The sequence below is a fragment of the Chrysemys picta genome, chromosome 22, assembly GCF_011386835.1.
Source record: "Chrysemys picta bellii isolate R12L10 chromosome 22, ASM1138683v2, whole genome shotgun sequence".
NCBI classification, from domain to species: domain Eukaryota; kingdom Metazoa; phylum Chordata; order Testudines; family Emydidae; genus Chrysemys; species Chrysemys picta.
The window spans coordinates 4,068,725-4,096,434 of record NC_088812.1 but is presented as its reverse complement, the minus strand read 5'-3'; the positions used below and the strand labels follow the sequence as shown (position 1 = coordinate 4,096,434).

General features: G+C 58.9%; 1 protein-coding gene across 5 annotated transcripts; it reads right to left on the bottom strand.

Annotated features, from left to right (window-relative positions):
- Nucleotides 1–25,908, bottom strand: LOC112060514 (E3 ubiquitin-protein ligase Rnf220-like). 5 transcript variants are annotated; one of them, XM_065576033.1, is made up of 13 exons: nucleotides 24,824–25,908; nucleotides 20,136–20,698; nucleotides 9,864–9,984; nucleotides 9,504–9,546; nucleotides 8,881–8,973; nucleotides 8,446–8,488; nucleotides 7,777–7,823; nucleotides 7,205–7,385; nucleotides 3,467–3,601; nucleotides 2,566–2,638; nucleotides 1,345–1,462; nucleotides 1,126–1,200; nucleotides 1–375 (listed from the first exon to the last, which is right to left on the bottom strand). In XM_065576033.1, the coding sequence occupies exons 2-13, from the start codon at nucleotides 20,677–20,679 to the stop codon at nucleotides 304–306; spliced, it is 1,545 nt and encodes a 514-aa protein (XP_065432105.1). In that variant the 5' UTR covers nucleotides 20,680–20,698; nucleotides 24,824–25,908; the 3' UTR covers nucleotides 1–303. The 5 variants fall into 5 exon arrangements, with proteins under 5 accessions (XP_065432105.1, XP_065432107.1, XP_065432108.1 ...); XM_065576035.1 differs by having other exon boundaries at nucleotides 2,566–2,652; nucleotides 3,517–3,601; XM_065576036.1 differs by having other exon boundaries at nucleotides 7,205–7,331.
- Between the last annotated feature and the right edge of the window lie 1,802 nt (nucleotides 25,909–27,710).

Here is a 27,710-nt window from a genome sequence, read left to right as displayed (position 1 = left end):
TACTTAATGAACAAAAGACAAACAAGAGGGGGGCAGAAGAGGAAACTGGCCACAAGAGAGCAGCGCCCCCCTCCCCCGGCCGTCCCCGGCCCCCCCGGCCGTGGCGAGGGGATGCCACGGCAATCATGACCCATGCCCGGAGCAGGCGTGGGTCCTTTTGCTTTCACTTTCCGGGCAGGTCTTTTTAGCAGGTCAGCAGCCTCCCGGTTTGGGTTCAGTCTGCAGTGGAGGGGTCTGGGGGGAGTGGGATGCGTGGCTCGTGCTGAAGGATGCAGCCATCTGTGCTGGGAGGCTGGCCCGAGATCATAGGTACACGCGCCGCAGGTCGGCGGGGGACGTGATGGCGTTACACTGGGGGCAGAGCTTCTTGGAGCCCTGGAAGAAAGGGCAACGGGACACGTCAGGCTTTAAAAGAGAGCTGTTAAAAGGTTAATAATGCGCCCTCCCCTCTGGCAGAGCACCCTGCATTCAACACGCCCATTACCTGCCACTGAAATGCAGCTACCTCTGGGCGCTAAGTGTTAGCGCTAGGAATAGGACCTGAGAACCCTGACCCCCAATTCACTGGACCCCAGTCCTCTCCCAGAGCTGGGAATGGAACCCAGGAATCCTGACTCCCATCCCTCCCCACCCCCTTCTAACCACTGGAAACCCCCCCCCCCCCCACCTCCCAGGGCTGGGAATGGAACCCCGCAGTCCCGGCTGCCAGCCCCGCTGCTCTAACCACCGGACCAGACTTCCCTTCAAGAGCACAATAAGAAACCACTGAAGAGACAATTTTCCCCCTGGGAAGAGGCAAATGGAAGGCATCACCTGCGACAATAGCAGTCACGGGAGTTGATGCATGATGGGCAGGTGCCCAGGGACCATGGTGATGGGCACGGTATGAGAGCTTGAACGGGACAGGACAGAGGGCTGGGCCAGCACTGACCTGCCATCAATGCCTGGAGTCAAGCCAGCATTGGGGGGCTCAAAGCCACAGAGCAGCGACTCGGGGAGAGGAGAGCTAGCAGGGGGGTTATGCCGCGAAATGCGCAAGGGGTGGCTCTGGACCGTGTATTTCACGCTCTGGAGCAGATAATGGAGCACGGGCAGGAAGCCCAAAGGGGACAGGGGGGGCGTTACCAGGGTCCGGAGCCAGCACCGCTCGCAGTGGATGTGCCAACACTGGATCGAAGTCAACGGCACGGAGTACGAGTCCTGGAAAGGAAGGAGACCGAACGTTGGGAAAGAACTGTAGGGAGCAGGGCAGGAGCGCTGGCTGCGGGGGAGCTCCCGGCTATTCCACCCCCAGCCTCTCCCAGCAGGGGGCGCTGTAGGGAACAGGGGATGGGCCACCCTTACCAGACAAATGTGGCATTTGTACGAGTCCTTTCGGAGGAGCCGTCGCCGCAGCTCCTGGATCTGAGCCTTCAGCAGCTCCATGGTGAGGGCAGAGTCTCCCTCCTCCTCCTCCACCTTGCTGCGGGGACAGGAGATGATTGGAGAGAAGCCGAGAGGCTGGCACTGGACATTAGCAAGGCGGGGGGAGAAGGCGACTAGAGATGGAGCTAAGCCAGAATTCAGATCCAGACGACCCGAGGGAGTGCTGGGATTCTGGGGCAGGCCCGTGTGGGGCAGGGCCGGGGAGAGAAGATAGAGTCGGGGCCATCTCTTAGCAGGATGGAGCGATGGAGAACATAAGAATGGCCGTATTGGGTCAGACCAAAGGTCCATCCAGCCCAGTATCCTGTCGACCGACAGTGGCCAATGCCAGGTGCCCAGAGGGAGTGAACCTAACAGGTAATGATCAAGTGATCTCTCTCCTGCCATCCATCTCCACCCTCTGACAAACAGAGGCTAGGGACACCATTCCTTACCCATCCTGGCTAATAGCCATTAATGGACTTAACCTCCATGAATTTATCCAGTTCTCTTTTAAACGCTGTTATAGTCCTAGCCTTCACAACCTCCTCAGGCAAGGAGTTCCACAAGTTGACTGTGCGCTGTGTGAAGAACTTCCTTTTATTTGTTTTAAACCTGCTGCCCATTAAGGGGGCAGGTCAGGGCAGTCTAGTGCACACCCCCACAGCCCACTCCCCCAGGGCCGGGAGCCCTTGGAGCAGCTCAGGGACAGGTGACCTAGGGAGGGTGGGGAAGCCTATCGCTGGAGGTTGTACGAACATCCGGCAGGGATGGTCCAGGTGTACTTAACCCGGCCTCTTGGGCGTCCTTCCGGCCTCATGTTTCTCTGATCACCAGCAAGGTTAACAGCCCCTATAGATCTACCCCCTCCCCACCCTAAATATCTCCCCACATCCTCCTCCGACGGATCCGGGGCTGGTGATCAATGGGGCTGGACTAGCTGGTTTGTCCCAGCGGTGCCAGATGCAGGATGCCAGTGCAGATGGCCCATGGGAGCACCCTTCCGTTGGCCCGCAGACAGAGATGGCCAGGAACAGGTCTTCTGTAGCGTCTAGCGGGCTCCACTTTGCTTGCGGCGGAGGGGTCAGGACAGGTGCAAGCGACTGAGCAACAGGGCACTGGAAAGAAGCCAAGAGAACGAGGGAGCCCCCACTGATTTACCCTCTTGCTGTCCCAGGTGCACCCAGGCCCCCTGGCTTCTTGCTGTCCTCCTCCGCTGGGGCGCTCTTCGAGACTGGAGACAGGCACCTGGTCAGGTGGCAGTGAAGGAAGAGACAATACCCTTACAGCCCCCTCCCCGCAAAGCCGTAGAGCTCCAGGGATCTAGCCAGTGTCCCCCAAAAGCCAGGGCTGAAATCAGGGAGAGGGCCCGAGCTGAGTTTGCTGAGAGAGGCGGTCAGGGAACTTGCCGATTATGGAGCCCACAGTCCAGGCCAGAGCCCAAGTGTGCTTTGCGCTTCATTCAAGGATCTCAAAGCACTTTGCAAAGTGGCTGGGGAGGGGGAAACTGAGGCACAAAAGGCCACGCAACCTGCCTGAATTAAAGAGGGAGGCAGAGTTCAGTGCCAGGCATAGCAATCCAAGTCTTGAGTCACAGCCCTCCTGCTCCAACCACTAGACCCCACTGCCCTTCCAGAGCCAGGACTAGAACCCAGGCATCCCGGCTCTCAGCCCACGCTGCTCTAAGCACTAGTGTGAGTTCACCACCGGCCCAGTACAACGCTTCCATCCAACCTTGGCCTCTGGTTCTGCACCAGGCTGCACGAGCGCTAACCAGCTGGGCTAGAGCGTGTGCTGTCTCCTCCCCGCGCCTATAGAGGGCCTGGCACTTGGGTTCACTTGGGAGCGACTAAGGGACTTACTACCGCTGCCAGCTGGGGGAGCGCTCCATCAGCTCCAGCCGCAGGGCTGTGCGGCCTGGAAGCAGGGCCGAGCCACAGCTCCGTGAGTTGCGGGTGCGAATGGTGCAGCCGTGGGGCTTTGCTACCCCGCCACTTCTCTGAATGATCACCTAGTCTAGGGGCAGAAGGGAAACCTCGCAGCCCCTATGCCTGCTCCTCACCCCAGCCCGGAAGGTCAGCTCCTCCCTCAGCCCCACAGGGAGCAGGATACGTCGGCTTGGCGAAGGCCGGCAGCTCGTCACCGTCCGAGTCCATGTCCGCCTCGTCGCTGCTCCGTGCCCCCAAGAATCTGCAGTCTGGGAGAGATGGGAGAGGGGCTCTTAATACAGCGCTGGTCATCAGCTGTACGGACCCAACCTGCCACCCCCGAGATCTAACGGCATCAGGTTCCGCTGGCTGAGGTAGAAAAGCCGGCTCTCTTAGCCAAGGATGGAGCCCCACTCATCAACCACGACGCGTGGCCAGCCGGGGATGGGGGGGAAACGAACGGCCTTACCGCTGTATTATGGTAGCAGGTGACTGAGATTCCCCCCAACTCAGATCAGACCTCCCTCCCTGCCCCACATCACGCCAGGCGCTGCACAGACCCACCCCGGACTGGGATCACGGGCCCCTCCGTTGCACCGGGCGCTGCACAAACACCCAGCAAGAGACGGTGCCTCAGAGAGTTTACAATCTAAGTAGATGGAAGGTAGAGGGGAAACCGAGGCATGGAGCAGGGCAGTGACTTGCCCAAGGTCAGCCAGCAGCATGAGGAGGGAGGGGCGGACGAGGGAGGCCAGCTCATCGCTGTACCCCACTGGCCTGGTGGGGAATCCCGAAAGGACGGCGGCTTTGGGGAGCGGATTGGTGGGACAGATGTGCAGGGAAGGGGGGGCAGGAAGGCAGCTGGTGGGGTGGGCGGCAGGCAGGGGCACAGGCTCCTGAAATAAGGGTAGCAATGCCCCCGCCCCGCCGCCCCCAGGTAGTAATACAACTCTCCCTCTGGGAGAAGTCTCTGCCCAGATACCGCCGACAGAGGGGCGAGTGGAGGAAGTGGGAACCACAATGCCAGGGGATTCCGCCGTGACAACCTGAACTGGGAGACACTGCGGGTGGGGGAGCAGGGAGACAGCCTCCCCAGCTACACTGCTCTAGGGGCAGGAAGCCAGTGTCAGACTCAGCGGCAACTCCCCCCTCCCGGGGACAGCAGATCCTGTCTCAAGACAGCCCAGACAGATCCTGGGTGGCAACAACAGTGGCGGGGGGAAGGCGCGAGGGCTGGTCTGTGCCCAGCAGCCCCCCCACCCTTATGCTGATCACAGCATAGTCCTCCTAAAAAGGAGTTTTCCTTGCCAGGAAGATGCCCCAGTCCTTTAAACCATCTCACCTGTGCATTCAGACCCCTAACACGGCTCCTGCCCAGACCAGCTCACACCAAAGAAACTGACCAGACAGGCCCCGGTTTTAAGTACAAAATTAAACAGCCAGGATCCCTCTCCTCCCTTGCGGCATTAGCATGGGACAACGGGTCTGTACAGCACCTAGCGTAACGGGGCCCCGAGCTGGACAGTATCACCGCAACGCCCGATCGTTAAGAACCAGGGCCACCGGCTCCTCTCCGAAAGCCTCAGGACCCCTGCCGCTTTTGTCCTCGGCGCCCGGCAAAGCGATAATCCCGACAAGAATTCCGTCTCATCCAAAGTTCGCCGGGTTTGACGTTTGTTTTTATTCGGCAGAACTAAGACCTTGCACAATTTTTGGTGAGGAAGACGGAGGGCGGAGGATGGCAAGCATAACTGGACTAAAACTCTGGGTCCCCAGGACGAGTGTCAGTGTAGTTTCTTATTTATTAGGTGTATTACGGTAGCATCTAGGCACCCCAGTCATGGTCCAGCATGACTCCATTATGCGGGGGCTGAACATTATTTATTAGGTGTATTACGGTAGCATCTAAGAACCCCAGTCACGGCCCAGGACCTCCTTGTGCTGGGCGCTGTACAGACCCAGAACAAAGAGATTGTTTCTGCCCTAGAGAGCTTCCCATCTAAGATCCCCCAACAGAGATCAGGTTCCCAGTGCTCCTCGGACGCAGAACAAGTCCTGCCCTGAAGAGTTTACACTCCAAATAGACAGAGACTGGGAGGGGAAACTGAGGCACCGAGCGGCAACACAACTTGCACTAGGCCACACTAGGAAAGGGGGAGAGATTTGGGGCAAGTTATTCCACAAGGGCCAGATCCCCCAGCCGGTGTAGAGCAGCAGAGCTCCACCGACTCCAATGGAGTGACACCAGTTTACGCCAGCTCGGGAGCTGGGCCTAGGTGTCCGTTCTGTTGGCTTCTCACTTTCCATTGAGGGATCTGAGGCTGGCCTCTCTCCTGCCCCACCCCCGCCTTTGCTGCTAATTACCACTGATAATTAACAACGCGTTGTATTGTCTAGTCTATCTTAGGTGGTCCTCATTCTCATTGTATCTGAGCACCTCACAATCTGCACATCCTCACAACCCCCCAGGAGGCAGGGCAGGGCTATTATCCCCGTTGTATAGATGGGGAAACTGAGGCAGGGAGAGGCTAAGTGACTTGCCCAAGGTCACACCGGAAATCTGTGGCCGAGCAGGGACTTGAACCCTGGTCTCCCACATCCTAGACTCATTGGACCATCCTGCTTTTCTTATCGCACCAGCCAGCCAAGCTAAGGATTGTGTCAAAGGGCTTTGGAAAGATTCACAACCCACCCTGGGAAGTATAACTCCCATGATACAAATAGGGAAACTGAGGCACACCGGGGGGGACATGACTTGACCATGGTCACACAGAGGAAGAGAACCCAGGTGTCCTGGCTCCCAGTCCCCTGCTCCAGCCACTAGACAATACTCCCTTCTCCCACAGCCAGTGTTCTAAGCACTAGGTAACCACTGCCCTCCCACAGCTGGGGATAGAACCCAGGAGTCCTGACTCCCAGCCCCCCTCCCCTCACTCTAATCCCATGAGGTCCCTGGGGATGTGAATGCCATAGCAAGGAACTGAGCCCAGGCTGAAGGGAGGGCAGGAAGCGCGAAGTACAGGAAACGGTCAGATTTCTCAGCCGGGTTCTGCTGAGCCAACCAGTCTGTACAAATCCAGGTGTGGGTTTGAGGAACTGAAATTTGTGACGTTTCGGCCTCTGGCTGGGGAACGTGCTGTGGAGAGGGGTTTGGATTTAAAAACAAGAACAAAGCAGAAGGGGTGAATCTGCCTGGAATCTGTGCACTGCGGAGCAGAGACGCCCTGGATTTCAGCTAAGCCATACACAGGGGGCCTCGGGGACAGAGCCTTCTCCTCCTCCAAAGGGTTAAACTTCTGCTGCCTGAATTAAAGGAGAATCTCCATTAGCAATACAGGGCTTATGACACACACCTGAGCATTCTGATTCCTTTCAGTAGAGGGCAGTGGTCTCGCCCCCAGTACCCACAGGTGTATCACACCCTACTCTAGTCTGACCAAGCCCATTTTCCAGCATCAAAGGTTCTGCTCCGACTCTAACCCCAGTGTAACAAACTCATCCGGTAGCTCCACAGGGGTGAACAGCCCCCCTCCCTCTCAAGAGAGCTCCTTTGGGGAGGGGGTAGGAACACCCGGCTGGCTCAGAGCCGGTGCAGCCCAGCGCTGAACAGACCCATCACGGGTGAATTCTCAGTTACTCCCTTCCTGTGCTTGGGACGGTGGCGGGAGAGAGCAGCCTAGAGGCACCTGGGAGTAACTGACACGGATCAGCTCCAGGCCTCGCTCAGACACAGCCAGAGCACCGGCGGAGGGGGAAAGCGAGGAAGAGGGAGGGCAAGAAGAGAATTCACACACCTGGGGGGGGGGGCAGGGACCCACACGCATGCCTCCCAAGCCCCCCCGTCTGTCCCCATTGCGAGAGCTGCCCCCTACCTTTCGTCTCCAGGACGTTTTTCTTCGGGCTGCGATATTCGTACCCGCCACAGCGGCTCTCATCGGAGAACTCGTCCTCTGCCTCGGCCAGCCTGGAGCCCCTGGGGAGAGGCCCCTCCATCTGGGCCTCCGGGAGAGACACAGACACCGGACGTATGTGGGGGGAGTCTGTCTCTTGCTGCTGGGAGTTCAATCCTTGGTAGGGGTGGGAAGCAGAGACCGTCTCCCCAGAGCACCCTCAAGGGACGCCTCTGCAATCTAGTATCCCCCCACCCCGGCCACACTGCTGCAGATCAGACCCTCAGACTCAAGTAGCCCCATATCCCCCCACTTCATGCCAGCCTGGATCAGACCCATGGGCCCATCTACCTTGGTATCAAGCCTTGCTGGGGACATTCTCACCATCCACACGACTGTCTCTAGTGCAATCTCATATTAAAATGCCTGCCCTCATCCTTGGCCCTTAGGCTGCAGTTTAACACGGCACCACTCAGGGGCGATCTCTGGGGCTAAATCTCTTATATACAGGGCCCGATCCATGCACACCCAGACACCCAGCCCCGGATCCTCACCTGCTCCTCCAGGCAGGGTCTGATCCGCTTAAACCGGCCGGCTCTGGCTGCAAGACAAGAGAGACCAATCGGTAAGCACCTTCCAGGGGAGGCTGTGTATCTCTGGAGAGGGGGGTGATGAGGAGCGCTGGACAGCCCATGGATCTCCATTGAGGGACCCGGGCAGGGGACAATTTAGGGGGATCGGGATCACTGGATCGGGGCCCAGATTGCAATCTAACCCACCCAGATTATTAAATTCCCCAAAAAATGGGGTCTGCCAAGCCAGGCACGGGCCCAGGGTCACGCTTTCTGCTTCTAAAGTGCCTCCCCTGCGAGACTTTCCAACGTGGCTCAACATTATTATCCCCCACTCGACAAATATGGGGAAACCGAGTCACGGAGCAGTGCCGTGCCGCGCAGTCAGTGAGAGGCACGGCTGGGAAAAGTCCACCCCCACCGTTAGATGCTACTTCTCTTCTAGAACTAGAGTCCCAGCTCTAACCGCTTGGTGTCCGAGCCAGGAATTGAAACCCGTGTGTGTGAAGGTCCCGGTCCCGTGCCCTAACCACTAGACCTTCCTGCTCCTTATCAGCATTGATCCACCCCCAACAAAGCTTCAGTCCGACACTCCCCTCCCAGTATAAATGCCACCCCCCACCCCAGATCCAAGCCGAGTCCCCTTCTCACCTCCCATGCGGCCCTCCCGGTTTGACTTCACCCGCAGAAAGGTCTGTGGGGGGAGAAAGCAAAGGGGTGAGTCTCAGGTGAAGGAAGAAAACTGCTCTCATGTCGCCTCCCACCCCAGGCTCTAAGCGGTTCACCCCAGCTGCATCTGCGGAGCCTCCCCCCTGCCCAGGGGTCAGGGAGAAAGGGGACCCCAAGTCAGGCCCCCCAACCCCCACCACATGGCTCCAACTAATCTCATGCAACCCCCTGGTTTACTCCATGCAATCGTGTCTCCCTCTAGTGGCAAGGTCTAGGTACTACAACAGCCAGCTACACCAGCCGGGGGAAGGGCCCCTTTATCTCCCATGTTTGGGGCTAGTGTCTGCGCAGCCGAAGGTCCCCAGTTCGAGTCCCTGCTGAGGGCTGTGGTCTGGTTGGGGGGGGGGGGAAGCGCACCTGCTGCCTGTCCACCTTGTTGTGCCCGTCCTCGTAGGCCTGCGGCGACCCCTTGGGAGAATCCGTGCCATCCTGAGCGGAGATCGCTGGCGACTGGAAGGGAAGATGTGAGGGGTGAGCTTGCGCCGCTGATCATGTGGGGCTGAAGTAGCAGGGGAAGACCAGCGGGGTGGCTGGAGCCCCTGGGGGGTTGAGTGATTATGGACATTTGGTGTCCAAGCTCTCCCAGCAGGGAGCGCTGGCTGTGGGGGGGAGCGCCTGGCTACTCCAGTCCCAGCCTTTCCCAGCAGGGGGCGCTGTGGGGAGCGGGGCAGGAGCGCTGGCTGTGGGGTGAGTTCGCGGCTACTCCAGTCTCAGTAGCTCTCTGCGAAGAATCAGTGTTCACCACCTCTACTCTTGCCTCTCACAGCCTATGAGCTGGGGCAATGACTGGGCTGGGCCAGGATAGCACCCCCTGGAGTTCACCCACAGGGGAGACTTCAGCCTCTAGCTCCTAAGTGCCCCTCCCCAGGAAGGGTGATGGGGATGTGCGGGGAACCCCAGGGAGGAGGGAAAGAGGGACAAAACCCCTTTGCTGCAGCCATCCCCGGCGCCGGGGAGGGAGGGAGGGAGGGAAAGCTCACCTGGGACGATCTCTGGGCGTCCTCCAGAGGGGTCGTGGCCTCCCTGCGGAGAGAGAAGGAAAGGGTGAGCTGCCGGGGGGGAGGACGGAGAGTGTTGAGCTCCAGTGGGACCAGTCCACAAAGCCCCCCGCCATCCAGGGCTCTCGCTGACTCACTGGGGTAGGGATGCTCCTGTGTCTGTCCATGGTGGGGGGTTCCCTTACCTGCCCATGGGGAGGTGGTGGAGGCTCCCATACCTGTCCAAGGGAGGGGGGGTTCCCTTACCTGCCCATGGGGAGGGGGTGGGGGGCTCCCGTACCTGTCCAAGGGAGGGGGGGTTCCCTTACCTGCCCATGGGGAGGGGGCGGGGGGCTCTCGTACCTGTCCAGGAGGTGGGCGAGTCTCTCGATCTCCTGCTGCAGGTGCTGCCCCAGCTCCGTGCACTGCAGCTCCCTCTGGCAAAGGGGGCACCGAAGGGCCAACGGCTCCAGCTTCTTCTCCCCTGGGAAAAAGGAGACACCCTAGTCAGACCCACAGCCCTGGGGACGTCCCGCCCAGCTGGGTGCTCCCCCTGCCCCCACAGCCAGCGCTCCTGCCCCACTCCCCCCAGCGCCCCCTGCTGGGAGGGGCCGAATCTGCAAGTCCCCGTCCCACCCTAAGAAGCAGGAGGAGCTGGCTACCAAGCCCAGGCCTCTCCGGGGGGCCAGCAGAGGGCAGCTGGGCCAAGGAGCCCGGGGAGCGGAGATCCCCCGTCAATCAGTCTGGTCGATCAGCTGCTGCCCTCTGCGATGTGACCCCGGGAGCTTCTTCCTTCAGCCCTGGCTGGGGGTCAGGGTCTGGTTAACGATCTGCCTGTTGGGGTTATTGTCTCCAACCAGGGACAGCAGGGCACCTGCTGCCTGGCAGGGGTGGGAGGCACGGCTTGGGTCTGAACGGGTTGGGATAAGGGAGAGATTAAGGCTGGGGGAGCACAGGAGGTTTTGCAGAGAGATCAACGGTGTGACCGTTCTTCCTTATCAGCCGATGCAAGATCAGCCCTGGTTATAGCGGCCAGAGGCAAGAACCGAGACCAGCCTCCCCTCCCCCCACATTGCGCCAGGTGCTGTACGCACCCCAAGAGGCAAGGTGTGCGCAGAGGCACTGTGATGTAACCCAGGGCACTGGACTGAGGTCAGGACACCTGGGTTCCAGCCCTGTCTTTGACTTCATAGTGGCAAAACTCCCACTGACAAGCTAAATAGACAAAGGGAGTGAGAGGGGAAACTGAGGCACGGAGCAGGCACGCTCCTCGCCCAAGGCAGCGGCAGAGCTGAGATCTCATTGGGTCTCACTGACCTCATGAAATGTTGTTTCCCAAGCAGCGGGTTGTTTTTAGCCTTCCCCTCCGCCCCTACCTCCAATGTCCTAGAGCTGAAAAGGGACCACGTTGCCCAGTTTCAATTCCACGTCCCAGGAGGCCAAAAATCAGCAAGGTGCCTCGGTTCTGTTTATTTGCTCTCGAAAAAAACCCAAACTTTCCAGCTGCAAGGTAGAACTTCCTGCGAAACTGACGCCCGCAGGGCAGGCCTCAGACAGCTGTAGGGTGAGGCGGGGCGAGGCGGGGCGAGCCCCCCCCACCCTCCCCCGCAGAGACAATGTGCATATCAATATTGTCGGTTGAGCTTCTCACTCAAGCTGATCTGGGCCCGGAAGGGAGGATCTGGACCTTTGGGGCTTTAGCCTCACTTCCCAGCTCTTCCATGGGCTCCCCGCACTGTTCAGGATTTTACTTCCTATTGAAACCCCTAGATTTTCACCACAGGCTGGCTCTGTGCCTTGGTTTCCCCAATCTGTAAAATGAGGATAATTATTGTTGTTTCTATCCAAAATCAGAGCCCTGTTGCGCTTGGTGCTGTACAAACTCCAGGGGAGAAGCAGACCCTTCCTGGAGAGCTCTTCAACCTAGAGAGGCAGAAGGGGTCTTGGTAACCCATTTTGCAGATGGGGAAACTGAGGCACAGAGCAGGGCCGTGACTTCCCCCAGGGCACACAGGGAGTCATGGCAGAGCCAGGAATTGCAGCTGAGTCTCTGTCTAACGTCGTCACTACACGAACATCCTTCCACCATGGCACCGGCTTAGCACACTGGCTTTCACCCGGCCTTTGTCTGGCTTGTCTACTAGATTGTGAGCTCTGTGGGGTAGGGCGGGACTGTCTCCTACCATGTGTCTGGGGAGCGCCTGGCACAATGGGGCCCTGATCTCGGTCGGGGTCTGTGCAGCGCCCGGCACAATGGGGCCCTGATCTCGGTCGGGGTCTGTGCAGCGCCCGGCACAATGGGGCCCTGATCTCGGTCGGGGTCTGTGCAGCGCCCGGCACGACGGGGCCCTGATCTCGGTCGGGGTCTGTGCAGCACCCGGCACAATGGGGCCCTGATCTCGGTCGGGGTCTGGGCCACGCCTGGCACAATGGTCCCCCCAGTGAGCGCCATGGCAGGTGATATTTACAAGATGACATCTGACTGGAGTTCCCTGACAGCACTTTCTCCCCTGCTGACCAGTGCAGGCTCCAACTCCCGGAGTTTCGTTCTGAGTTTCCACGTCAGACAAAACCCCACAGAATCCCTCAAAGTGAAACTCAGGTTCCAAATCTCCAACTTCCACCACCCAGGGGGCGGGGAGGGGAGGACCCACCAGTCAGTGCAGAGGCGGGTGGGGGGGGGAGAGGAACCACCAGTCAGTGCAGAGGCGGGGGGGGGGAAGGAGAGGAACCACCAGTCAGTGCAGAGGCGTGGGGGGGGGAAGCCTTCCCACCAGCCAGGGGCGGAGATTTGAAGGAAGCCAGGCAATTCCCAGTGGTGGGGATTCCAATTTCACTGCAAACGTGTCATGAGCTGTAACAACAACACAACAGCGGAGGGGGCGGGGGGGGGGGAGTGACTGGTTAGCTCAGCTTCACTGGGCATTTCTGTGATGGAGAGCTCTGGGCCTCAGCGCTATTGTCAGAGACCCCAACCCCAGATGGGGCTGGGAGCCAGGACTCCTGGGTTCTATTCCTGGGGTCTGGAAGGGGGTTAGGGTGTCGTGGTTAGAGCAGGGGGGTGCAGGGAGCCAGGATGCCTGGGTTCTATTCCTGGGTCTGGAAGGGGGGTAGGGTGTCGTGGTTAGAGCAGGGGGGTACAGGAAGCCGGGATGCCTGGGTTCTGTTCCCAGCCTGGGCGGGGAGGGGAGTCTAGTGGCTGGAGCAGAACTCCTGGGTTCCATTCCCAGTCTAGCCACCAGCTCTCTGCATAACCTTGGGAGAGTCACTCCCCAGCGCCTCAGTTTCCCTAGTCTGTAGACTGAGGATAATCCTCCCCCATTTCCCTGGGAGGCTGAGTCCCGATCTTTGTGCTGCTGACTCCAGACTGGGCCCAGTGAGGGTGTATCTGCAGGGGGACGGGGGGCGGGGGGTGTCCAGCTCCCCCCCCCCCCACTGGACCTCTATTGCTCAGCCCCTCCCTGGCATGGGAAGGAGGAGGCAGTGGATGGCTGCACAGTGCGGGGGGGGGGGGGGGGGGAAATGGAGGCGAAAGTTCTGCTTGAGTTAAGATCCTGAAGAGCCATTGTCTCCTCTGCCCCCTTCTCCACCCCACCCCACCCCACCCCACCCCGTCTGCCAAAGACAGATCGGGAGGGTGTGTCAGCAGGAGTCATTCTGGGTTGCTTCGCAGGGGCTGGATCTGGGCTCCTCCCTCCCCTCGGGGCCAGGGCCCCCCTGGGGAGAATCAGCTACGCCAATTTGTCCTCTTCACGCCCTGTCACCGCCGGGTGCCTGACGGAGAGGCCCAAAGGGGCCTCCCCCTCCCAGCCGTGCCGTGGGGGGTCCCGAGCCCGCCCAGCTGAGTGGAAAATAGGCTTTATGCCCCTAGCTGGGCGGCCGGTCACACCCGGGGAGCTGTGAATACATGTGAGATGTAATGGAGTCCCGGGCCCCCCAGCACGGCCCCTTCCCCCTCATTTGTCACTGCCATGGGGCGGGGTCAGGCATTCTCTTTCTGACCCAGGGGGCACTAGGGTGGGGGGATTTGGCCTCTGGGGGTGGGCAGGATCAGCTCTCCAGCCCCTCAGTAACCTGCACAGGGTCCCCAGTGTGGATTAGCTGGGAGCATGGGGCGGGGATAGGGGTACCCCTGTCCTGGGGACTGGCCATGCATGGCCTTTCTGCCCGGCCGGCAGGACCCAGAGACAGGCTGATGCTGAAGAGGTTGGGTCTGAGATTCCCTGCGTTTTTCAGCCAGGGCAGGCAGGAGGCGGGGAGATCCAGGTCCTGGGGATAATGGCGCTGGAAGGGCGTTGTGGGGAGATTCCCAAGCCAAAGAGGCTGAGGCAGTGAAGGGTCATCGAAATGCCCAAGAGCGGCAGCGTAGATCAGTGTCATGAGAGAGCGGCCCGAGCAGAGGGGCTGGGAAGTCCACCATAGATTGGAAACGCTCTGGGCAAGGCCTGTCTTTCTGTGGGCTGGCTCTGCAGCACCTAGCACATGGGGGTCCTGGGCCATGAGTGGGGCTCCTGGATGTTACCATAATACACCTAATAATGTACAGCACCTAGCGCGATAGGGTCATAGAATCATAGAATCATAGAATATCAGGGTTGGAAGGGACCTCAGGAGGTCATCTAGTGCAACCCCCTGCTCAAAGCAGGACCAATTCCCAACTAAATCATCCCAGCCAGGGCTTTGTCAAGCCGGGCCTTAAAAACCTCTAAGGAAGGAGATTCCACCACCTCCCTAGGGAACCCATTCCAGTGCTTCACCACCCTCCTAGTGAAATAGTGTTTCCTAATATCCGACCTAAACCTTCTCCACTGCAACTTGAGACCATTACTCCTTGTTCTGTCATCTGCTACCACTGAGAACAGTCTAGATCCATCCTCTTTGGAACCCCCTTTCAGGTAGTTGAAAATCCCCCCTCATTCTTCTCTTCTGCAGACTAAACAATCACAGTTCCCTCAGCCTCTCCTCATAAGAAATGTGCTCCAGCCCCTAATCATTTTTGTTGCCCTCCGCTGGACTCTTGCCAATTTTTCCACATCCTTCTTGTAGTGGGGGGCCCAAAACTGGACACAGGACTCCAGATGAGGCCTCACCAATGTCGAATAGAGGGGAACGATCACATCCCTCGATCTGCTGGCAATGCCCCTAATTATACAGCCCAAAATGCCGTTAGCCTTCTTGGCAACAAGGGCACACTGTTGACTCATATCCAGCTTCTCGTCCACTGTAACCCCTAGGTCCTTTTCTGCAGAACTGCTTCCTAGTCATTTGGTCACCAGTCTGTAGCAGTGCATGGGATTCTTCCGTCCTAAGTGCAGGACTCTGCACTTGTCCTTGTTGAACCTCATCAGATTTCTTTTGGCCCAATCCTCTAATTTGTCTAGGTCCCCCTGTATGCTGTCCCTACCCTCCAGCGTATCTACCACTCCTCCCAGTTTAGTGTCATCTGCAAACTTGCTGAGAGTGCAGTCCACGCCATCCTCCAGATCATTAATGAAGATATTGAACAAAACCGGCCCCAGGACAGACCCCTGGGGCACTCCACTTGAAACCAGCTGCCAACTAGACATGGAGCCATTGATCACTACCCGTTGAGCCCGATGATCTAGCCAGCTTTCTATCCACCTTATAAACCCAGGATCCATTGGGCCAATTGTGCATGGGGTGGGGCGACTGGGACATTCCTTCCTGACCCCTTCATGCAACCAGCTGCCGCCCTGAAGCATGAGAGTGGATTCTAGTCATTATCTTAATGCAGAGCTGGGAGCATCAGGAAGCTTCCCAGGCCAAAAGGGACCTACATGACCAGCCCACCTGACCCCTGACCCACCACATACAGCCCGAATTTCTCCCAGAAGCTGGATTAAAACACACCCATTAAAAGATCCTTACATCTCATTTTAAAGGCTCCAAGCAATCATCAGGCCATCCCCTCCCCAGGGAAACGGTACAATTTAAAATATCTAGGTATGGTTTTTAAAAACCCCTCATGATTTTTAAGCCAACTTCATGGGGGGGTGGAAGGACTTGTGATTTTTTTGAAGACTTGAGGGTTCTTGAAGCTGATCCTCTGTATGATGCATCGATCTGTTTAACCCCGTAGGCACAGGTGGGCCCATGCTGTTTGCGTGCTGCCCCAGTGGTTAGCAAGATTCTTAGCCCCATTAGTAATGCGTGCCTGTGGGGGTGGGGAGTGGGACATGAACTGGATTATGGAGAAGACTTTCTACCCTGCATCTCATCCATCTGCCACTGTTCTCCTGGCAGCCTGGAGATAATGAGGGGGATGAATACACCCAGCGAGGGGATTAGCATGACAAAAAGACAAGATCCAAGAGAAAGAGGGGGCCAGCCAGGCCCACCCGAACTCCCCCCGCCGGGGTGGGACAGCCGTGCAAAGTGGAGTTGGGAGGAGAGGCTGGATTGCTCAGCGGCTCGTGAAAAGGTTGCGTTTGTACCGTGTGGTTGACTCCTGCTGGGAGATAAATAGAGGTTGCTCTGTTGTGTGCGTCCGCCCTGCCATTGCCAAGTTACCAGCCCCCCACCCCTCCTGGGCCCAGCCGCAGAGCAGGGATCCCATCCTAACAGGATCAAAGCCAGCCTGCCCTGGACCATGCCAACCTCTTCCACGAGACAATGGGGAGACCCCTAGTGGTGAGCAAGCCCGGGACAGCCATGGGGTTTGTCCTGGGTCCAGCAGCGTCAATGCAGAAGGCCCCTTTTCTATGAAGTGTTGGCTCGTCTCTACTGCGAGAGATGTCCAGGGAGGCAGGAGGGTTCGAGCCCTGACGGCTATGGGGCAGCGGGTTCCCAGAAGGCACCGGCACCGCTACAGCTGTAGGGGGCGGTGTCGCTCTGAAGACATTCCCCAGCCGAGTAAGAGAAGCAGCCGCTCTCCTCGAAAGGGATTTCCTCGTAATCCTGGGAATTTGGAGGTGCAGGGTTAAGGGTCATCAGACCTTAGACCCTAATTAGCCCTTAAAACAACCAGGGGTCCAGGGCCCACTGCGGGGGCCGCGAGCAGGTTTCAGGGGGTCCGCCAAGCAGGGCTGGCGTTAGGGTGGGGGGAACTCCGAAAGGAAAAGGTTGAGATCCCCGGCCTTAAACTAACAATGGGACCCCAGCGCCTGCGGCCGAATAGACCCCATTGGTCCTGATTCTGATCTCACCTACACCAGCGCAGCTGCGGATTTACACCGCTTACTCCTGATTTACCCCGATGTAAGGAAGAAGAGAATCAGACCCACTGACTTGCCGTCAGCGCCACACTCCTGCAGCTCTGTAGCGATGGGGAAACTGAGGCAAGGGCAGGCCCAGGAAGCAAAACGACTCAAGGCCCCAAAGGGAGTCAGAGACGGGGCTGCTGGCTCGCTGCCTCCCCCAGCCCCTGCTGTCTGCCCAGCCCATGTGGTAACTCAGGGCGATTATGTGGGATCCCTAGAGTTTGCCACAGAGCTGCTGTCTGCGGTGAATTTGTCCCAACCATTTTAGCGAGGGCTGTAATCTTCCAACTAGCCGCGGCCCTGGCAGGCCCCGTGGCAATTGTGGTTAGCCTCAGGGAGTTAAAACAAACAGGGATGGTTTGGAGAGTGAGCACTTGCTGGGACAGGCCGCCACATTGAAACACCCTCCCCCCAAACAAGAGAGAGTCCACCCCAAAGCATGTCAATTTCAGGGGGCTCAGCAGATTTGGGGGGGGGGTCAATGGAGAGAGGAAAATCCCAGCTCCAGATGTCCAGATTTGTGGTGCACAGGGGCTGGGTTCTATTCCCCTCCCAGAGCTGGGGATAGAACCCAGGAGTCCAGACTCCCAGCTCCCCATATTCTAACCACTAGACCCCACTCCCCTCCCAGAGCTGGGGATAGAACCCAGGAGTCCTGGCTCCCAGCTCCCCCATATTCTAACCACTAGACCCCACTCCCGTCCCAGAGCTGGAGATAGAACCCAGGAGTCCAGACTCCCAGCTCCCCATATTCTAACCACTAGACCCCACTCCCCTCCCAGAGCTGGGGATAGAACCCAGGAGTCCTGGCTCCCAGCTCCCCTGCTCTAACCACTAGACCCCACTCCCCTCCCAGAGCTGTGGATAGAACCCAGGAGTCCTGGCTCCCAGCTCCCCCATATTCTAACCACTAGACCCCACTCCCGTCCCAGAGCTGGGGATAGAACCCAGGAGTCCTGGCTCCCAGCTCCCCCATATTCTAACCACTAGACCCCACTCCCCTCCCAGAGCTGGAGTTAGAACCCAGGAGGGCAGCTGTGGGCCTAGGGAGTAGTTTAAACACCTGCCTAATCTTTGTTTGCTTTTCCCAACCTAAAGTTGCACTGTCAGGGCAGATGGGGAGGGGAGTGGAGGGAAGGGGGGGCAGGGCGGGTGTGGGGGGGCGTTGTCACTGTTGATAGGCTGCCCTTTCTGCTGGCAAACAAAAGCACGGTGCTGCCCCCCCCCACGCAATGGGCTTTTCCCTTTTCAGATGCAGCTGCTGCAGGTGTGGGGGGGGGGGGGCGGCTGTGTGTGTGTGCGTGAGATTGTCTCTGGGAGTGGATGATTGTGCCAGGGCCTGTGGGGTGTGATTGTGAGAGAGAAGCTGTGATTGGGGGGGGTGATTGTGTGTGTCTGAGCGGGCGTGATTGGGGAAGCGTGCGCATGCGTGAGAGGGTGAGTGTGCGACAGTGTGCAGGGGCGTGTGATTGTGAGAGAGAGGCTGTGATGGGGGTGATTGTGTGTGTCTGAGCGGGCGTGATTGGGGAAGCGTGCGCGTGCATGAGAGGGTGAGTGTGCGACAGTGTGCAGGGGCGTGTGATTGTGAGAGAGAGGCTGTGATGGGGGTGATTGTGTGTGACTGAGCGGGCGTGATTGGGGAAGCGTGCGCGTGCATGAGAGGGTGAGTGTGCGACAGTGTGCAGGGGCGTGTGATTGTGAGAGAGAGGCTGTGATGGGGTGATTGTGTGTGACTGAGCGGGCGTGATTGGGGAATCGTGCGCGTGCGTGAGAGGGTGAGTGTGCGACAGTGTGCAGGGGCTGTCTGATCGTGAGAGCGGGGAGCGATGCAAGACAGATTAGGAGCCCTGAGGATAATGACCCCAGAGCAACCAGGGGGCAGGGGGGCTGGGAGAGCCATACCCACCTCCAGCCCCACCCTTCCAGCCCCACTGGGGCAGGTGGCGGCCAGCCCACCTCTATGAGAAAAGCCCAGGGGAAGATTGCAGCTTCATAGGTCCCGGACTCCTGGGTTCTGTCCCCAGCCCTGGGAAGGGAGTGTTGCCTAGTGCAGGGGAGAGCTGGGAGTCAGGACTCCTGGGTTCTATCCCTGGCTTGGGGAGGGCAGTGAGGTCTAGTGGTGAGAGCAGGGTACTCATCCACTTTTCTGGGGTGACCTGGCCCAGGGTGTGGTCTGAGGGTAGGAAGCTGCAAGTAGCTGAAATGGGGGACCCAGGAACCACCCACCCCCCCGAGGCCCCTGCTGCAGTGTTGGTTCTTGGTCTGTCCTGCGGCTCCCTTGCTACCCCACTATCCTGAATCAGATGGATGGGGGAGGAGGGGTTCCCAAGAGGCACACGGGAAGTTTATTGTTAATTTCCCTGATTCTGGCACCTTCCCAGCCAATGGTCTTCAAGCATGTTGCAAAGGAGGGTTAGCATCATTATCCCTCATTATACACTGGGGGAAACTGAGGCACGGCACAGGGACGGGACATGCCCATGGTCACACGGTGAGTCAGTGGCAGGGCTGGAGGTGGAACCCAGGAGTCCTAACTCGCAGCGACCCCTGCTTTAACCACTAGGCTCCACTCCGCCCCCCGAGCTGGGGATAGAAACCAGTCATCCTGACTCCCAGCCCCCCTCTGCTCTAACCACTAAACCCCACTCCTCTCCCAGAGCTGGGGATAGAAACTAGGAGTCCGGATCCCCAGACCTCCGCCCCCCCACGCTCTACCCACTCCATGCTGTCCCACCCTGGGAGGTTTGGCTGCTTCACTTTGGGTGGGAGGTCCTGTCCAATCCCCCCCCCACACACACATCTACCCTGACCCCGTATTCAGGGGTCGTGGGCCCCAGATCTTCTTCAATAGCTCCCAGGACATGAATACAGTATGTAAGTGCACCATAACCCACCCACAGCGTCGCTCCCCGTGTGCTCCCCACAGCCCGCCACTTCCCCGCCCCTCCGCCAGGGCCATTCAATGGCAAGGGGGAGGTCCTGGGGCCAGTCAGGGGAGGGGTGGCAGCAGGGGACACTGGGGGGAGGGGTCCCGGGATGGCAAGGGGAGGGGGGAGTTGGAGAGGGTGAGGGGAGGTGGGGGTTACCAGGATGGGGGAGCAGCCCAAAAGGCCAAGGGGAAGGGGGAGCTGGTGAATACAGTGAGGGAAAGTGGGTGTTGGCGGGGGGGGGGGGGAGGGGTTAGATCCAGACTGGGCGAGGGAGGGCTGCTGAGGAGGGCAAGGGAAAGGGGTGTGGACAGACAGGAGGGAGAAGGGGTTCCCCTGGGGGACCCAGGCTTAGAGCCCCTGGCCTGGGCAGACAAGCCCCCCAATATCCATCCCCCACTTGGTTCTTTCTCCCTCTGTTTTCCCCCATTCTGTCCCCCACCCCCAGTGTGCCGAGGGATGCTGGGGGTGCTGCCCTCGCCCCCTACCTGGCTTGCCATGCCGTGGATTCGGGGAGCCCTTATACGGTTGCAGCCCGGACACCCCGCCAATGGGCTCCAGCCCCATCTGGGCGCGCTGGGCCTCCATCTCCTTCTCCAGCGCCAGGCAGCAGACCTGAGGCGGCTCCGACCCGCTCCGGCCCTTGGGCCTCTTGCCCGCCAGGAAGCCCCCCGGGAAGCACTCGACGTCGTCAGCGAGGTGGAAGGGGGCAAAGGGGTGCAGGGCACCATAGCCCAGCATGCCCACCCCGCCCCGCTCCAGGCTGGGGGGGCCAAAAGGCGGCGGGAGGGGCAGCAGCTGCGGGGGGTAGTCACGGCTGGCGGGCGCCAGGCGGTCAGGGTGGGGGTACACCAGGGAATAAGCCGCGCCGAGGAAGGGCAGCTGGGACGGCTTCTCCATGGCAACTGGCACCCCAAAGTGGTGGGGCTGCTGGCACGGGGTGCTGGTGCTCCGGGTGCCCTCCGAAGTGGAGGCCAGGACCAGGAGGGCTGGGGATGCCAGGGGGTTCAGGAGGCCGGGAGAGTTCTCCATCGTGCCACAGCACGGGGACCTAAGGGGAGAGAGAGACAATTAACCAACGGGCTAGGGGGCGACGTACTGCGGGGAGCGGGGCGGGGGCTCAGCAGGGGGCGCTGTGCTGCAGGGAGCGGGGCGGGGGCTCAGCAGGGGGCGCTGTGCTGCAGGGAGCGGGGCAGGGGCTCAGGAGGGGGCACACTCCCCTGGCAATCAGTGCCATCCCCAGAGCCCCAGTGCAGCACTAGGGGGCGACGTGCTGCATGGAGTGTGGGGGCGGGGCTTGGGAGGGGTGCTTGCCCCTCTGAATCAGTGCTGACCCCACTGTGGCGCTAGGGGGCGCTGTGCTGCAGGGAGCACAGTGGGAGGGTCAGCAGGGGGCGCTCTCCCCTGGCAGGCATGGCTGGCCCCACTACCCCAATGAAGCACTAGGGGGCGCTGTGCTGCAGGGAGCAAGTGGGAGGCTCAGGAAGGGGCGGCCGTCAGTGCTGGAGCCAGTGCCCAAGTGTGGCGCTAGGGGGCGCTGTGCTAAAGGCAGCCTAGCTCTCTACTAGGTCCCAAGTTGTGTCCGAGCACGCAGGGCCGGTTCTCAAACCCGACCCGCCATCGTCACCTAGACGGCGCTCAAGCAAGGCCGAATTCTCTCCCTGCCTTGGTGGGCCTCACGGTCATCGTACAAAGGGCAGACCCTCCGCTAGTGCGAACCACCCTAAACTCAGTCAGCTGAGACTCACAGATGTCTTTGGACAAGCTCTCGTGGGCTGGAGCCCACTTCATCAGAGGCATGGAGTGGAAAATTCCACTCCACGTTCGTCTCGGAGGTGCCACCGGACTCCTCGTTGTTTTTGCTGATACAGACTAACGCGGCCGCCCCTCTGAAACCTGTCGGCGGAGACTATGGCCTACAGACGCATAGGAGGGTTTATGACCCGTGAAGTCACTTCTGTCTCTGGCAGATCTTCTGCTGTGAGCAGGAGTGAAATAGACACTATCTGGAGCTTGGAAAACATTCATTCGAGACTTTTGTTTTACTCCACTATATACGCAGTTCCTATAAGTGACTAGATGGGCAGATATGTAAGGTGATCTATGGATAGACAGGCACAAATACATTATTATCCCGATTTTACCAATGGAGAAACTGAGGCACGGGGCAGCAACATGATTCAGCGGCACAGCTGGGGATAGCAGCCTGGAGTCCCGACTCCCAGTGCCCACTTCTCACATCACTAAACCCCACTCCCCTCCCAGAACTAGGGGTAGAACCCAGGCGTCCTGACTCCCAGTCCCCCAGTGTGCTTTAACCACTAGATCCCACTCCCCTCCCAGAACTAGGGGTAGAACCCAGGCGTCCTGACTCCCAGTCCCCCAGTGTGCTTTAACCACTAGATCCCACTCCCCTCCCAGAACTAGGGATAGAACCCAGGCCTCCTGACTCCCAGTCCCCCAGTGTGCTTTAACCACGAGATCCCACTCCCCTCCCAGAACTAGGGATAGAACCCAGGCCTCCTGATTTGCAGTCCCCCAGTGTGCTTTAACCACTAGATCCCACTCCCCTCCCAGAACTAGGGATAGAACCCAGGCCTCCTGACTCCCAGTCCCCCAGTGTGCTTTAACCACTAGATCCCACTCCCCTCCCAGAACTAGGGATAGAACCCAGGCATCCTGACTCCCAGTCCTCCAGTGTGCTTTAACCACGAGATCCCACTCCCCTCCCAGAGCTGGCATGGACTCCAGGAGTCCTGACTCCCAGCCCCTGCTCTACCCACTCGCTCTGCGTGTTCCCATGTGGATCGTCTCTGGTACTGGGGCTCCAAATGCCACAGGTGGAAACACAGGCGGGGAGCACCTAACACCCCCCCTCCCACCCCTGTGGTTCCCTCGCAGCTGGGCAGGCCGGACTGTGGGTGGTCTGGGCGGGTGAATTACAAGGAATCAAGGAAGACCCCCTGATGGGACAAAGGGGAAAGTGAAGAGAGCAGTTAGATAAACAGCTGCTCTGGGGGGCGAGGGCCTGAGCCAATGGGGCCGGGATTGGGGCTCAGGCGGGCTCCAGAGAATGGGCTGGGAATTGGGAGGGGGCTGGGTCAGCTGGGAAGGGCCCAGGCAAGGGTGGAAGTCACTGACCCAAGGGTCAGGATACAGGATGCGGCTGGTGGGGGAAGGAGAGATGTGCCTGTTTGTGGATTGCTCCCCCCCCACCGCCGCTGCAGGGGGGCACTTAATCCCATTATTCGGCCATTAAGGGCAAATTACTGCCCCTTTCTCCTGGCATTTGCACATGCTGCACTACACACACACACACACACACACACACTCGCAGAGCAGAGAGAATCCGGGCCCTTCTCTCTTCCTGGGCTGCAGGGGGCCCCCAGGGCCTGATTCTCCCCAGCTGGTGTAAATGGAGCCACACCGCTTTACCCCGGTTGGGGCTCGGTGTTCATTGACGCCAAAGGAGTGACATCTACAGCCCGTCTATGCCAGCTGGGGGTCTGCTCCCATTTGCCCCAATGGATCGATGCAGATTGACACCAGGTGGGATCTGGCCCTTTGAGGCCGATGGAGTGGCACCCCTTTACACCGGCGATTGCAAGAGCGGAATTAGGCCCAATAAGTCATTAGCAGCTTCCAGGATTTGTGTTGGATTGGGAGCAGCCTCACTGCTATTGAGGCCAGCGTGTGTGTGTGTGTGTGTGTGTGTGTGTGTGCGTGTGTGTGTGTGTGTGTGTGTGTGTGTGTGTGTGTGTGTGTACAGGCAGAGGCATGTGTATTTGTGTGAGGCCAGCGTATCTGTGTGTGTGTGTGTGTGTGTGTGTGTGTGTAGGCAGAGGCATGTGTATTTGTGTGAGGCCAGCATATCTGTGTGTGTGTGTGTGTGTGTGTGTGTGTGTGTGTGTGTGTGTGTGTGTGTGTGTGTGTGTGTAGGCAGAAGCATGTGTATTTGTGTGAGGCCAGCATATCTGTGTGTGTGTGTGTGTGTGTGTGTGTGTGTGTGTGTAGGCAGAGGCGTGTGTATTTGTGCTTAACTGGAAGCAGATGCTAAAGACCAATTGAACTTAAAGCATGTTCTCAAACTGGGACTCCAATTTATGCCAGTGTAAATCCAGAGTGACTCCCCGGGGATCAAGCGCTTGTTCCAGATTTACACCCATGCGACTGAGATCACTATCTGACTCCACTGGCCCCGTCCTGCTCTGACAGGGCCTGATCCCGAGCTCCTGGCAATCGAGGGAAAGCTGCCCGCGGGCTCTGCGTCAGGCCCTTCCACCGAGTCCCTCCTGATTTCAGTTCATAACAAAATGTTTCCCCACAAAAGCTTTTAAGGGAAGGGGGAAAAAACCCAAACAAACCATCAGCTCCCACCAACACCGCCACCAGAATAACAAGCCGGTCCCCCATCGCCCCCAACCACCACAACCCCGGAGAAAACCACTTTCACCCACTCCCGGTGTAAATCCGCCATGCGCCAATGCTCACTGCCGCCCGCTGGGGAGCTCCCAACTGCTGCTTTGGGTTGTGTCTTGTTTAATCCCAAGAGCGTTTTTTAAAATGTGATTTTTAAAAATTCTCACTGGCCATCCGGGCTGTGCAGAAAGGGTCCGAGTCTCCTCCGGCGCTCCCCGGGGCGAACCAGAATCAGCCCCCGGCCTTATCCTGCTCGGAGCCGCCGAGATGTGAATCAAGATCCTTGACACCACTGGAGTCGCGCTGGCATAAGCGAGGCCAGAGGGGTCCCAAATATCGCTCCTCATTCCATGAACCCCGGGTCAAACCTGGCCCGGAGCTGCTATGGGGTAAATCCGGAACAACAGACCCAAGGCCACGCTCCCCGCAGGTGTAACCCCACGGACGTCAACGGAGTTCAAGGTAAGTGCGAAGAGAAGCCGGCCCACTGGCGTCGCCGGAGTCCTGATTTACAAGCGCAAAGTTTGGCCCCGTGATGGATTTTTGTCACCCACCGCCATGTAAAATAAGGGCCCTCTGCCGCTTTTCCACTAGGCAGTGGAGTTTATTCCTGATTTACACGAGGGCCAGCGGGAGTTACTGCCTCTCCGGGGGAACGTCTGCCCCCCACCACGTTCCTGCCTGGTTAGATTCCACCCCACAGCCCGCCCCCCGATCCCCTCCCCACCCCCCAGAAATGCCCCAGCAGGTCACTCACCAGAAGAGAGAGGGCTGGGGCCCGGGGCCGGATCCCCCCAGCAGCACAGCGAGAGGGCCAAGTCCGGAGGGTCGGGGAGGCTGAGAGCTGTGCTTGGGGACAGCCGGCTCCGCTCGCCGGGCAACTGCTCAAGGCTCTTTCTTCTCTAGGGTCAGGCCAGCGAGGGTCGCCCCCCAGCCCCCTCCCTTCCTTTCACTTTCTGTTGTCAGGATGTTCCCACGCACAGACTCACAAGTGTCAGGCAGACACACAAACACCCCACAGATACAATCACACAAGGACAGAGTCACACACTTACACAACACAGACACAATCACACATGGACAGAGTCACACAATAACAGGCAGACACACAACTGCACACATACACCACAAAGACAATCACACATGGACAGAGTCACACAAGAATAGGCAGACACACAACCACACGCTTATACCACGCAGACACAATCACACACAGACAGACACACAATTACAGGCAGACACACAACCACATACACACACACTCTGACAAACAACAGAGACACAATCATCCACGCTCAATAACATAGACACAACCCCCCCCACACACACACACACAGAGTTACACAGGTGTGTGCACATACACACAAAATAGGCTCACACAATGACGCATGCAGTGGTACACACGTAGACTCGCACACACCCAGATATCCCCACAATCCCACGTGCCACACAATCACACAGCTACACCAGGACACATTCAGCAAGTCACGCCTACGATAACACAGACACATGGACTCACTCACACACAGTGTCACACACGCCTAGAAAGAGGTTCCTAGAGATACAATCACACACCCAGACGCTCACACACAACTTTCCCCCTGCTTTTCTCTCTTTGATCACCTTAGTCCATCCCTCTCAAACTCCACTTTATTCCGTCTCTCTCTTTATTTCTCATTCCTGTCCTCCATTTATCTCCTTTTCTTCCGGGGCCAGTTCCCTAGAGGGGCCGATGTGGGGGTGCAGGGATCTCTCTCTCTCTTTCTGTTGGATTTTCACTCTCCTCCTTTCTCTCCTTCAACAAAGAACTAGTTTGGGCCACCCGTCTGCTTTGCTTTTCCCTTTTCCCTGCTGCTCAACCCACCCCCCCCATCCCTTCCCCACTCAGTCCAAGAAACTCCCTCCCCACCCGGCCTCAAGCTCGGGGGTTAAGGACCCACTTGCTGGCTCAGGACGGGGCAGCGGTGGCTTCTTCTTTGAGGAGAGGGTCCGGAGAAGAGCACCAGACCCCATCCAAGGTTCAGAGAACCGGCAAGGTTAAAAAACCTGGGTGTGTTGAGTCTGGAGAAAAGAAGGCGGAGGGGGGACCTGAGGACAGTCGCACATCCGTTAAGGCAGTGGGGACTGAACTTTTTCAGTCACGCCCCCCCCCTTACCTGGTCGTTCCCCACCACCACCCTCAGAGCCACAGTCAGGAGCCGAGGCCGGGAGCGGGGCTGTGGTTGGGGCCAGGAACCGGGGGCCGAGGCCAGGAGCAGAAGCTGGAGGCCACGGGCCACGGTGAGGGCTGGGGCAGGAGCTGTGGCGGTGGCCGTGGCCGGGAACGGAGCTGCGGAGTGGGGCCAGTTGTTCTCCATGTCCCCAGAAGGTAGGACAAGAAGCAATGGGCTTCATCTGCAGCGAGGGAGACGTAGGCTAGAATTAGGAAAAAGGGGGAGCTTCAGATCTGGATCAGGCTTCCAAGGGGGGAGCTCAGGGACTCCCCATCCCGGGAGGTTTTTAAGGACAGGTGGGACAAACCCCAGTCCTTGGTCCTGGACTTGCCGACCTCTCGAGGTGGGTCCCCTACGATTGGATGTGCTGAGTTATCCTGCGCCCGCCCTTTCCTTTAGGCACAGAGGAGGTAGTGGGACCCCCACTGCTCCGGGCGGGGGGAAGGACCCCAGCTTTGCGCCGGCTCTGTCCCTCCCTCCCTGCTCCCGCGGAGGTGTGTGACAGTGAGCTGAAGGCCAGAAGGGACCGTTGGGTCACCTCCTCTGACCTCCCCTCTAACACAGGCCAGCAAATGTCACACCGGTCCCTCCCCATACCAAGTCCTACGCCTGGCGACAGCATCTTCCAGAACGGCCTCCTGTCCAGGAGTGGCAGAAGCTCCTTAAAAGTGGGGGGGCCACCAGCGCCTGAACCGTGGCCCCACCTGCTCGTACCGCCCCTTCCCACGAGGCCACGCCCCTTCACCATGAGGCCACACCCTCTTCTCACCTCTTCCCCCCCCCACCCTCCCTCACTCCACCGTCAGGCATTTTTCTCCCCCTCTTGGATCATTTCTGACTCTTTTTGCTGTATCCCCTAGACCCCTAGGCCCCTTCCACATGAGGCCCCTGCGGGCGGAGAAGCCCTGGGCTGGCCGGACCCACGAGCCCGCCACTCATGCCCTAGACCCCCCCTTCTCCTTCAGCGCTGGGTAGACACAGAGGTGATTTTCCCTCCCTATCGGGCACCGGTGCGACCACTGCTGGGATCCTGTGGCCGGCTCAATCCAAGCAGGATGTGACAGATCGAAGAGGGTTCAGACCACAGTGAGAGACTCCAGGAGCTCAACTGAGTCAACTTAACCAGGAGAGGTGATGGGTGACTTGGGGGACAACTATTTAACGGGGGCTCTTCGGGCTAGCCGAGAATGAGCTAACGCGCCCCAATGGCTGGACGTTGAAGCTAGACAAATTCAGACTGAACCAAGGCATCAATACTTAACGGGAGAGTAATTAACCCAGGGTCGTGGTGGATTCTTCATCACCGACGATTTTTAAACCAAGCTTGGCTCCGTTTCTAAACGCTCTGCTCTAGGGGCAGTTCTCCGGCCTGGGTTATCCAGGGGGTCAGACCAGCTGGCCAAATGGACCCTTCTGGCCTTGGGATCTATC